At 36.1% G+C, this 13,438-nt stretch overlaps 1 protein-coding gene across 15 annotated transcripts in view; it reads left to right on the top strand.

Moving 5' to 3' along the window:
* The window catches only part of Sipa1l1 (signal induced proliferation associated 1 like 1), a 358,428-nt gene that overhangs the window by 285,298 nt on the left and 59,692 nt on the right, over window positions 1-13,438 (top strand). For all 15 annotated transcript variants that reach the window (XM_048798907.1, XM_048798909.1, XM_048798908.1 and 12 more), the window contains 2 exons: window positions 11,471-12,044; window positions 12,629-12,903. In XM_048798907.1, the coding sequence (XP_048654864.1) occupies window positions 11,471-12,044; window positions 12,629-12,903 (849 nt within the window). The remainder of the gene's footprint in view (window positions 1-11,470; window positions 12,045-12,628; window positions 12,904-13,438) is intronic.

The following is a 13,438-nucleotide window of genomic DNA, read 5'->3' on the forward strand; positions in this document are numbered from 1 at the left end:
AAACATCAATATGTGATTATCGTTAGAGGAGATGCAGAGAAAGTATTCACATTAAAGATACAAATTCAGTAAGAATAGTAGTCTGGGACATCTGCTTTGAGAGCAAATAACAAAATGTACTTTATTCACCCCTGAGGGCCTCACCTTGTTAAAACAGTGTCGAATATCACCATTTTTCAATAACGAATGAATTATTGGATCTGGCATTGATCATCAAAGGCTGCAAACATCACAAAAAAAAAAGATGTGTGCTCTTATAAGGTAGTCATGTTTCCTCTCTCCCCAAGTTAAATATGAATCTGATCAAGGCTCTAGGCAAGTCAGTTTATAGGACATGGAAAAGACATAGGAGCACCTTTAGTTGACAAGATTCACATTCTGGACAACTCCAAACAAGAACAGTCCAGTTTCTTCAACAGATAAATTACAAGAGATAAAAGGATGGGAGAAGTGCAGGGGAATCCATTAAATGAGAAATTTTTTAAAAGATGGACTAATTAATTACAATGTGTTGATTTTATTTGGATCCTAATTGAAACAAAAAGATATAAAAAATATAAAGGTATCTTAAACAATTGGAGATAGGACCATTGGCTCCCTATTTGATGAAGTTAAAGAATATTTTTAAACTAGCATAGTAATAAGTACTTGTAATAATGACCCTGTGTCTTCAAAACAAATGCTAATTCTGACCAGTAGCTACTTCTAGGAAGGTAAAAATAAGTTACTTCTCTCAGGAAAAAAATTCTTTTCAATGGTTAAAGTGTAATAATGTTGAAGAGTCAGTATAATGTAGCTCAGAAAGCACTTGGAACTAGACCAGATTGTGAAACCCCTTAGTTGTTAAAATTCATTTTTCTGTGCAGTGGAAGATTGCTTGACATCTACTTAAAATCCAGCAATAAGTAAAGGAGTGTGGTACAAGCTCCTGAAATGTCCTGTCTGTCCTCTGCCTTCTCTTTAAAAAAAAAAATGAATTCAGGCCAGGCATGGTGGTGCACGTCTATAATCCCAGGGACATGGGATTCTGAGGCAGGAGTATCGCAAGTTCAAGGCCAACCCAGGCAACTTAGAAGACTGTGTCTCAAAATTTAAAAAGAAGGGGGCTGGGGATGTAGCTCAGTGGTAGAACTTTCCTGGATTCAATCCTCAGCACCACAAAAAAAAAAAAAAAGTTGTTTTTTTTTGCAAGTTTTACCTAAGAAGAAGAAAAAGCCAAAATGGGTCAAGTGGTAGAAATTTCTTTCAGAAGATCAAGCCATGTTAATCAGCAACTCCATTAGCCAGTGCAACTGACCTTTCTAAGGAAAAAATCTGAATGTTATTCTATTTTTTTTTTTTTTAAGAATTTAACATTTAGAAGAGCATGAGAAGAAGACTACCACTAAATAGGGAAGAGAGGTGGGAGGGGAAAAAGAGGGAGAAGGAGAGTTGCACAGAAGATGGAAGGAGAACCTCACTGTGATACAGAATACATATATGATGTTGTAATGAGAAAAAGAAAAAAAAAAGTGTGTCACATTAGATTGGATAGAGAGAAACGATAGGAGAGGGGATTAGTAGGGAGGATAGGAAGGGCAGCAGAATAGAATAGACAATATGATTGATATATGTACATTCCATGTATGTATTATATATCAAAATGCATTCTACTGTCATGTATGACTAAAAAAAATAAATAAAAAAATTAAGAATTTAACCTTTATTTTTTTAATTTGTTTTTTATGTAGTGCTGAGGATCAAACCCAGGGTTTCAACCATGCTAGGCAAGTGCTCTACCACTGAGCTACAACCCCAGCCCTGTGTATGTCATTCTTTGAACTTAAAAAATTATTTAGGGAAAAGTTCGATTCCCTAGCATAGCCTTTTGGATGGGGCCTTTCAGGTCTGGCCTCTCCTGTCTCAGTCTCTTCAGGCAGCTCTACAACTCCTTTCCCAACTGGCACCTCGCTCTTGTGTAGCTACTTAGCCTCCTCAAAAAGTATGTGCTGTACCTTGTCTCTCTGTTGTCTGGGCTGGATGCCTGTCCCCACACATTCTGCTTCTCCGTCATCTGATAAATTGTTGCTTTTCTTTTCTCTGGGAAGGCCCCCCTGACCTGCCAGGACTAAAGTGCCTTTTCCAGAAGGTTACCAGTACTACCCTGCATTTCCCCCCAGCAAACGACTCAAACTTTTGGAAGTAGTTCCCACCAGACTTTGAATATCTGAAGGGCTGAGCCTATGACATACTCACCCTTGATCCTCATCATTAACACAGTGGCTAGCATATAGGAAGAACTCAGTGAAATATTGGGTGACTGAGTACTGTTAGAAATCAAATGCTTTCCAAAGACAGATTGAGTGGCTTATGTTTGTTTTGCCACTGATCTTTCCCATCCTTTGCCCAGGTCCACTTTCTTGGGAAACTCCCCAAGATGGCACTCTGACCCACGCTCCAAGAAGAGAGCCTCTACTATTTGGCATTTTCTGTGTCCTCTTTCTTTTAAAGTTGTTGTTAGGAATTATTGTTTATTGTTGTTTCCATGCTTTCAAAGTTCAAGTATCTTATTCTTCTCTTTTTCCCATTGACTTCTGTTCAGATGTCTCTGGAGCATTCTTACATATCAACTTGAAATTGAGTATCAAGACATATTACTCCACCCAAGAAACCTTAACTCAGAGCGAGTAATATGTTCTTATCAAGAGCTTTGGCTATTTAGAGTTTATCTCCCACCCTAGCACAGTCTTGACAACTCTACACAAACCATTTCATTTCAATTGTCTGTCAACAATTCATCAGGCTCCTCCTATATGCTAGGCCCTATGTTACGTGAAGGATCAAGAGGGCTTAGCCCTCCAGAAACTCAGTCTGGTGGGAACTACTTCTAGGGGTTTGAGTCCTCTGCTGGCAAATCACAGGATGCTACTTGTAATACTGGCTAATCATGAGGGGTAATCACAGGACACCTTCCTGGTCCTTTGGTTGTCCTCAAAAGTTTTAGAAAACGTAGTTTAGATTAAATGGGATACAAATATTCCTTGGAAGAATGCAAAATTGAGACGAATTTTAATATGAAACTCAAGATTTCATTGGAAGAGTTTGAAAACCACTGATTTCCCTGATTTCTCTTCCATTGCTAAGTTTCCCCAACTGCTTCAACCTCTGATGTCTAGATAACCCTCTTGGGTAGAATATGTCAGCCCTTAACGATGCTAGGTGAATAAGGAATGGCTATAATTTTAAGGAATGTACTTTTTCTAAGATGCAGAATTGCAAACTAGGCTAATACAAATGTGTCTGAGCATAGGTTCTTTGGAATCTGCTTTTTAAAATAGCAAGAACCATTTATAATTAATATGTCTTAAGGATCCATATATAGCAAACTGAAATTTCAGAACAGGCTTATTTTTTATCATCAAAATATTCTATTTAACTTAAACTTTTATTATCAAGAGTTCAGAATTTGTGGCATCTAAATTAATGAGCTTTTAACCTTGTGGAAACCTTGAAAGTTAGATTTATACAAAACAAAACTCTATCTGAAAAGGGCATTCTAGGGTATCATCTTCCTCATCTTCTACAGGGATTCTATTTCTGATAATGCAAAGCTGATTTTAGTGTCTGTATCATTTACTTCTCTACCATGGTGAATCATTGATAATTACATGTTAAAGATTCAGTTCTTTCCTTCATAGTTCATTCTAGAACTCTAATTATTGGTGGGTTTTCAGTATATATTTGCCTAAAGTTCTATCACTTAATAAATAGATCTATAGAAAGCCAGTGGGTTTGGGGATAAGTAGATGGATGTGCTCATAATCACACCCCCTGCTAAGAATTTTTCTCTCCTGTTTAAAATACAATCACAGCTGTTTTCTGAGAAAGAATGGCAATTTGAGTGAAATTAGCAAGAGAAGTTGCCAATTTTAAAATGAAAGATATTAAATATTTCTGGATCCTTTCAGGATTCCTCTTAAAAAATGTAACTAATCTGGATTTCAGTATCTTTGCTTGACTTCAGAAGAAAAAAATATATAACATGATCAAATTAAAAATACAGCTGTCAGCATTCAAGTCAAACAGTGCACAATAGACAAGAAAAATTGCCCTTCTAACACAGGGATAATTAAGCATAATGCATGCATTCAGAGGTTTCTGTGGAACTCTTCTCCAACAGAATATGGAGCACTGCTCACAGCCTTTCTTTGTCATAAAGTAAATCAGGTAGTCTTTTTTTTTTTTTTCTCTTAATTTGTGAAAACCAAAAATTCGTCAGTTCCATAGCATCTTCTGACAGAGTAATGTAGCTTTCCATTCCACTGGAATATAACTTGTATACTAAAATTTTTGAATTTTATTTATCCTGTTTTCTTAAGATATGTTTATTTTTTGAAAAGAAAATTTGAATATCTTAAAGCAGATGCTTCCTAAAATAAAGAAAACATGAAACAGAGCTCTTCAATTTAATTTGAAAGGTGCACACTTTGAAGTTTCTGTTCTGGGAGTTTAAGAGACATGCATTCTATATCACTTCCCTAATACTTAGTGCAATTCAATAACTGACTTTTTAAATAATTTGGAAAGAGGGTTGTTTGATGAGTTAGAATCATCATTTCCAACTATCTTAAACTCAGGCCACAATGTCACATGTAATTTTAGAACATGATATAAAACATTCTGTCTCTCCATTTCCACTTAATTTGTTTCAGGAGAAATTTTTCCTTTCAAGATTAAAATTAATAGGCTATTAATAGTATGTGTGTGTGTGTGTGTGTGTGTGTGTATATATATATATATATATATATAAAATATAATGATGATGATGACTGGAAGAGGCTTTTTTATATAAATCTAGCTTAAAGGAATGGGAAAAGGAAAATGTTTCTCATAAGTGGATTGTCAGAATCACATACCAAAAGTAAAGAATTTGGACCAAAGAATAGCTCATTTTAAAAATAAGATTTTAAAGCACTGTTGCCATTATATAAAGATTATAATCATTCTGTTACTCAGCATTTTTATTTTAAAATTGTGCTTTTTATGTGGTTGCATAATGCCTCACACAGAGGGCAACAAAAAATATTTATTTAATTTGATTAAAAATTTAATTTATTTCTGATAGATCACGCATCTTATGACATTTTCATAATAAGCTTTTTGCCTATAGTTATCATATCTGAAATAGTGTGCATATTTGTGTTCTGAAAGGTTTTGTGATTATAGTAACCTCCCCCACCCAAACTATATACAGGTTTTAAACAGGTTTTATTCTTTTTTTAAATTTGTTCTGATTAGTTATACATGACAGTAGAATGTATAAATGTAGAATGCTATCATGTATAACTTATGTATGTATGCTGTTATGTATGATTTTGACACATCATACATAAATGGGATATAATTTCTTATTCTTCTGGTTGTATGTACATAATGTAGAATTACACTAGTCCTGTAATCACATATGCACATAGGTTAATAATATCCAATTTATTCTAGTTTCCATCCTACCCCTTTACCCCCTCTCTTCCCTTCACTTCCCTCTGTCTAATCCAGATTTCCTCTATTCTTTCTTTCCCTCACCCCTATTGTGAATTAGAATCTGCATATCAGAGAAAACATTTGTCCTCTGGTTTTTGGGGATTGGCTTATTTTGCTTAGCATGATATTCTCCAGCTCTATCCATTTACTGGCAAATGCCATAATTTCATTCTTCTTTAAGATTGAGTAATATTCCATTGTGTATATATACTACATTTTCTTTGTCCATTCTTCTGTTGAAGGGCATCTAGGAAAGTTCCATAATGTGGCTATTTTGAATTAAGCTCCTATAAACATTGATATGGCTGTATCATTGTAGTATGCTGATTTTAAGTCCTTTGGGTATAAAGTGAGGAGTTGGATAACTGAGTCAAATAATGGTTCCATTCCAAGTTTTCTGAGGAATCTTCATACAGCTTTCCATTGTGGTTGTACCAATTTGCAGTCTCACCAGCAATGTATGAGTGTACCTTTTCTCCCACATTCTCACCAACATTTATTGTTGTTTGTATTCTTTTTTGGAGGGGTACCAAGGATTAAACTCAGGGGCACTCAACAACTGAGCCACATTCCTAGCCCTTTGTTGTATTTTATTTAGAGACTGGGTCTCACTGAGTTGCTTAACACCTCACTTTTGCTGAGGCTGGCTTTGAACTCGTGATGCTCCTTTCTCAGCCTCCCAAGCCACTGAGATTACAGGCATGTGCCAACCATGCCTGGCATTGTTGCGTATATTCTTGATGATTGCCATTCTGGCTGGAGTCAAATGAAATCTTAGTGTAGGTTTGACTTGCATTTCTCTAATTGCTAGAGATGTCAAACATTTTTTCATGTATTTGTTGACTGGTTGTATTTCTTCTTCTGTGAAGTGTCTGTTCAGTTCCTTAGTCCGTTTATTTATTGGGTTATTTGGCTTTTTGGTATGAAGTTTTATGAGTTCTTTGTATATCCTAGAGATTAATGCTGTCTCTGAAGTGCAGGTGGTAAAGATTTTCTCACATTCTGTAGGCTATCTTGATTGTTTCCTTTGCTGTTAAGAAGCTTTTTAGTTTGATTCCATTCCATTTATTCATTCTTGATTTTACTTCATGCGTTTTAGGAGTCTTGTTAAGGAAGTCAGTTCCTAAGCTGACATGTGGAGAGTTGAGCCTACTTTTTCTTCTGTTAGGCTCAGGGTCTCTATTTTAGTGCCAAAGTCCTTGATCCACTTTGAGTGGAATTTTGTGCAGAGTGAGAGATAGAGGTTTAATTTCATTTTGCTACATATGGATTTCCAGTTTCCCCGGCACTATTTGTTGAAAGAGGCTATCTTTTCTCTGGTGTATGTTTCTGGCACCTTTGTGTCTAGTATGAGATAACTGTATTTATGTGGGTTTGTCTTGGTGTCTTCTATTCTGTACCATTGGTTTGTGTATCTGTTTTGGTGCTAATATCATGTTATTTTTGTTACTATAGCTCTGTAGTATAATTTAAGGTCTGGTATTGTGATGCTTCCTGCTTTACTTTTCTTGCTAAGGATGGCTTTGGCTATTCTGGGTCTCTTATTTCTCCAAAGGGATTTTATGACTGCTTTTTCTAATTCTATGAAGAATGTTATTGGGATTTTTTTTTTAATTGTAGATGGACACAATACTTTAATTTTATTTACTTATTTCTTGTGTGGTGCTGAGAATCAAACCCAGTGCCTCACACATGCTAGGCGAGTGCTCTGCCACTGAGCCACAACCCCAGCCCCTCAGGAAATGCATTAAATCTATATAATACTTTTAGTAGTATGGCCCTTTGACAATATTAATTCTGCCTATCCAAGAGCATGGGAGATCTTTCCATCTTCTAAGGTTGTCTTCAATTTCTTTTTTTAGTGTTCAGTCGTTTTCATTGTAGAGGTCTTTCACCTCTTTTGTTACATTGATTCCCAAGTATTTTATTGTTTTGAGGCTCTTGTGAATGGGTTAGTTTTCCTAATTTCTCTTTCAGTGGATTCATCACTGATGCATAGGAATGTATTTGATTTTGGGTCTCAATTTTATATCTTGCTACTTAGCTGAATATATTTATTAGTTTTAGAAGTTTTCTGGTGGAATTTTTTGCATCTTCTAAATATAGAATCATGTTGTTGGCAAATAATTATAGTTTGAGGTCTTCTTTTTCCTATTTGTATCCCATTAGTTTCTTTCTTCTAATTACTATAGCTAGAGTTTTAAGGACAGTGAATAAAAGTGCTGAAAGAGGGCATTCTTGTCTTGTTCCACTTCTTAGAGGGAATGCTTTCAATTTTTCTTTATTTAGAATGATGCTGACCTTGGGTTTAGCATAGATAGCTTTTATAGTGTTGAAGTATGTTCCTATATTCCTAGTTTTTTTTAGTATTTTGAACATGAAGGGGTACTGTATTTTGTCAAATGCTCTTTCTGTATCTGTTGAGATAATCATATGATTCTTGTCTTTAAGTCTGTTGATGTGATGAATATGTTTATTGATTTCTGTATGTGGAACCAACATTGCATCCCTGGGGTGAACCCTACTGGATTACAGTGCATTTGTATCTTTTTGTATATTATTTGCCAGAATTTTATTGAGAATTTTTATATTTATATTCATCAGGGATATTAGTCTAAAGTTTTCTTCCTTGATGTGTCTTTATCTGGTTTTGGTATCAGGGTGATACTAGCCTTAGAGGATGAGTCTGGAAGGGTTCCCTCCTTTTCTTTTTCATAGAATAATTGGAGGAATATTGGTGTTAATACTTCTTTGAAGGCTTGTAAAATTCACTTGAGAATTCTTTAGTCCTGGCCTTTTCTTGTTTGGTAGGCTTTGGGTGGCATCTTTTATTTCATGAAATTGATCTGTTTAAATTGTGTATGTCCTCCTGATTCAGTTTGGGTAGGTTTTATGTCTCTAGAAATTTGGTGATGTCTTCAAGGTTTTCTATTTTATTGGAGTATAAATTTTAAAATAGTTTCTGATTATCTTCTGTATTTCAGGAGTGTCTGTCATGATATTTCCTTTTTCATACAAATTTTAGTAATTTGAGTTCTCTCTCTCTTCATTAGTGTGGCTAAGTGTTTATCAATTTTTATTTTTTCAAAGAACCAACTTTTTACTTTGTCAATTTTTTGAATTTTTTTTTTGTTTGCTTCACTTTCATTGATTTCAGCTCTGATTTTAATTATTTCCTGTCTTCTACTGCTTTTGGTGTTGATTTGTTCTTCTTTTCTAGGGCTTTGAGATGTAATGTTAGGTCATTTATTTCTGGACTTTCTATTATTTTAATGAATGAGCTCAATACCATGAACTCTCCCCTTAGCACTGCCTTCATAGTGTCCCAGAGATTTTGGTATTTTTTTTTAATATTTATTTTTTAGTTGTAGTTAGACGCAATACCTTTATTTATTTATTTTTATGTGGTGCTGAGGATCAAACCCAGGGTCTTGCACGTGCTAGGTAAGTGCTCTACAGCTGAGCAACAACCCCAACCCAGATTTTGGTATGTTTTATCACTATTCTCATTTACCTCTAAGTATTTTTTTATTTCATCCCTAACTTCTTCTGTTATTCATTTGCCATTCAGTAGCATATTATTTAGTGTGTCATGTCTTAGAGTAGCTTCTATTTTTTATTTTATCATTGATTTCTAATTTTATTCCATTATGGTATGATAGAATGCACGGTATTTTCTCTCTCTCTTTTTTTTTTTTTTTTTTGCTAAGAGTTGTTTTGTGGCATAAAGATATGGTCTGTTTTAGAAAACGATTTGTGTGTTGCTAAGAAGAAAGTCTATTCTTTCATTGATGGATGAAATATTCTATATATGTCTGTTAAGTCTAAATTATTGATTGTATTATTTAGTTCCATAGTTTCTTTGTTTAATTTTTGTTTGGAGGATCTACCCAATGTTGAGAGAGGTGTGTTAAAATCACCCAGTATTATTGTGTTGTGGTCTATTTGATTCTTGAAATTGAGAAGGGTTTGCTTGATATATGTAGTTGCTCCATTGTTTGGGGCATAAATATTTATAATTGTTATCTAACTTGTTGATGTATAATTCCCTGAATCAGTATGAAATGTCTGAAATGTCCTTCTTTTGTCCTGATTAACTTTGGCTTGAAGTCCACTTTATCTGATATGAGGCTAGAAACCCTTGCTTGTTTATATGATCCATGTGAGTGATACGTGTTTTCCCATCCTTTCACCTTCATTCTGTAGATGTCTTTGCCTATGAGTTGAGTCTCTTGGAGACATCATATTATTAGGTCTTGTTTTTAAATCTAATCTGCCAGTCTTTTTTTTTTTTTTGGTGTGGGGATACCAGGGGTTGAACTCAGGAGGGGCAGTCAACCACTGAACCACACCCCCCAGCCCTATTTTATATTTCAATTAGAGATGGGGTCTCATTGAGGTGCTTAGGGCTTCGCTATTGCTAAAGCCGGCTTTGAACTTTCAATCTTCCGGTCTCGACCTTCCAAGCTGCTGGGATTACAGGCATGTGCACCATGCCCAGCTCTGTCTATGACTTTTAATCGATAAGTTTAGGCTATTAATGTTCAAGGTTATTTATATTCCTGGTCATTTTATTCATTTCTGATTTTTAAGTTGAATTTCTCTTTTGATTGATTGATCCTTTAGTGTAGTTGCTCCCTATGCTAGTTTTCACTGTTTTGTTTTGTGTTTTTTTTTTCATTTCATATTCATTGAATATTTTGTTGAGAACAAAATATTCTGTAGTTCAGGCTTTCTAGTTGTAAATTCTTTTAACTTTTGTTTATCACGGAAAGATTTTATTTCACTTCAAATCTGAAGCTTAATTTTGCTGGATATAGAATTCTTGGTTGGCGTCCATTTTCTTTCAGAGCTTGGTATATATATTATTCTAGGATCTCCTAACTTTGAGGGTCTATGTTGAGAAATCAGCTGAGATCTGAATTGGTTTCCCCCTCTGTGTAATCTGATATTTTTCTCTTGCAGTCTTTAAAATTCTATCCTTATTCTGTATGTTAGGTATTATCATTATAATGTGCCTTGGTGTGGGTCTGTTGTAATTTTGTACATTTAGGGTCCTGTAAGCCTTTTATATTTGGTTTTCCATTTCATTGTTTAGGTTTGGGAAATTTTCTGATATTATTTCATTGAAAAGATTGCTCATTCCTTTGGTTTGTATCTTCATGCCTTCATCTATCCAATAAATCTTAAATTTGGTCTTTTAATGTTATTGCATAATTCTTAGAAGTTCTGTTCATCAACTCTCTGTGGCCAACTCTATTTTTAGATTATATATTTTGTCTTCATTGCCTGAGGTTCTGTATTCCAAGGGTTCTAGTCTATTGGTGATACTTTACATTTAATTTTTAATTTGGTTTATTGCTTCCTTCATTTTGAGGATTTCTGCATGGTTTCTTTTCAGAATATCTCTTTATTGGAGTCATCTTTCATCTCCTGAATTTTATCTCTGATTTCAACTCCTTACATATCCTTTATGTCATAGATCAGTCTAACTATGTACATTCTAAACTCCTTCTCTGACATATTCTTTTGTGCAAAAATACTATGTAATTTTTTATGGAGTTACATATGTATAATATGAATCTAATCAGTTAAAAAATGAAAGTTATAACTTAAAGTTTTCAGGTTTTTTTTTTTTTTGTTTGTATATTTTTGCCTGAATAAAAATTTATGTTCTCTAAAGCTTAAATATAGTTGTATGAAAAAGTATGCTTATACTAAGCAGAAATGTACATTGTTCCCTGTGTGAAAGTGAGTAGTTATTTTTCTTTTGAGGTATGTCTTTTTTTTTCCCCCCCCTCCAATGCAGGGGATCAAACCCAGGGCAAGTGCTCTACTACTCACCTACACCCTAGCCCTGTCTTTATGAAAATAGGTTTTATTTTCATATTGTGAAACTGAGAAATAATGACATAGCTCTTTGCCTTTGATCTTTGCTTTTTTGTCTCAGTGTGGCTGTCACCAGGTCCAGAGATGTGCCTTCCTTTGGACCTCCCATCCCTAAAGGGGTCACTTTCCCCAAGTCAAATGTGTTCAGGGACTTCCTTTTGGCCAAAGTGATTAATGCAGAAAATGCTGCTCATAAATCAGAAAAGTTTCGGGCCATGGCAACTCGCACCCGCCAGGAATACCTGAAAGATCTTGCCGAAAAGAATGTTACCAACACCCCTATCGACCCTTCAGGCAAGTTTCCATTCATCTCTCTGGCCTCCAAGAAGAAGGAAAAGTCAAAGCCATATCCAGGAGCTGAGCTCAGTAGCATGGGGGCCATAGTGTGGGCAGTCCGTGCTAAAGACTACACCAAGGCTATGGAACTAGACTGCCTCCTAGGGATCTCCAATGAATTCATCGTCCTCATCGAACAGGAAACAAAGAGTGTGGTTTTCAACTGTTCCTGCAGAGACGTGCTGGGGTGGACTTCCACTGACACAAGCCTCAAAATCTTCTATGAGCGAGGAGAGTGTGTTTCAGTGGAAAGTTTTATTAGCAATGAGGATATCAAAGAAATTGTCAGAAGGCTACAGGTGAGTCTTTTCCTTCCACACAAATGCAGTTTCTCTTTCAGAAAGTTTTCAGTACCGACCAGGGTCAGGTTACTGAAGCTTATTTGCACCTCTGGGAACTCCTTGCTAATGTGAAGTGACACAGAGTTTATCTCAGTTTGTGTTTCCCATCACTTATTTGGAAAAATATCCGAACATGGGGGAGAGGACCCATCTACTATGTGTTTGTGTTAGAAGCTCACTTGCATGTGAGCTGATCCCACTGCCTTGGTGACTGATATTGCATTCCAACCAATTTCAAATAGTAGTTGAAAAGAGATTTTTGTTTGAGTATCTGCTACCTTGAGTATTTTAAAATGAGTTGAGTAACAGAATAGTTTTTTTTTGCTGCCAACTCCTCTCTCTGTTAGAAGTTTCCTTGTAACTTTAGGAAAACCATTGAGCTCTCTGGATGCAACAAATATGCTCCTTTTGGCCTATTGAATAGAGACTAGTAAAGGGGAAATTAACTAGCCTACCCTTCAGTCGGCAGTAGGTATTCAGAAATAACGCTGCTTGCAATGTTTTTCCAGGTCAACCCCAATAACTTTGGTTTCCTTTTCTAGTTTGTTTCAAAAGGTTGTGAATCAGTGGAAATGACTCTGCGAAGAAATGGGCTAGGACAGCTTGGCTTCCATGTCAACTATGAGGGCATTGTGGCAGATGTGGAGCCCTATGGCTATGCCTGGCAGGCAGGGCTGAGGCAGGGCAGCCGCCTGGTGGAAATCTGCAAGGTGGCAGTGGCCACCCTGAGCCATGAGCAGATGATCGATCTCCTGAGAACATCCGTCACAGTGAAAGTTGTCATCATTCCCCCCCATGAAGACTGCACCCCACGGAGGTAGGTCTGAGTTAGCAGCTGATGCAGAGACTTGACAGCAGGCTTTGTGTACCATGTAGAACATCTCCTAGAAAGTATGGAAGTAAGGTGTTGGGAAGCGCAGTGGATTACATGCCATTCTAAAAGTTCCTTCCATGGAAAGTCACACTTAGCACACAGCTCCCTTTCAGCATGTGGCAGCAGCTGCTAGAAAAAGTAACTGAGGCCAGTCCTAGGATTTACATCTCTGTATGCATAAAGTTGCTGCTACATAGATGTCTGGTAATATCCATTTAAAGCACCTTGCACCAATAGCTGAGAAGCATCGGCCACTTCACATTCAAAGATGCTCAGCATCTCGGCCCATCAGATTTTCTCTTTCATGTTTCATGACACTCACTCTCTCATTGGTACCTCATTGCTCTTCCAAACTCAGAGTATTGTTTTGGGCCCTGCTTCCTGAGCCTGGACAGCTGAACATGACTTACAGGCTTTTTCCTACTGTATCTGCATGTGCTGGGAATTGGCTTCAGATGCTCTGGTGCTGCTCCTGATG

Source organism: Marmota marmota, unplaced genomic scaffold (assembly GCF_001458135.2).
Source record: "Marmota marmota marmota unplaced genomic scaffold, marMar, whole genome shotgun sequence".
NCBI lineage: Eukaryota > Metazoa > Chordata > Mammalia > Rodentia > Sciuridae > Marmota > Marmota marmota.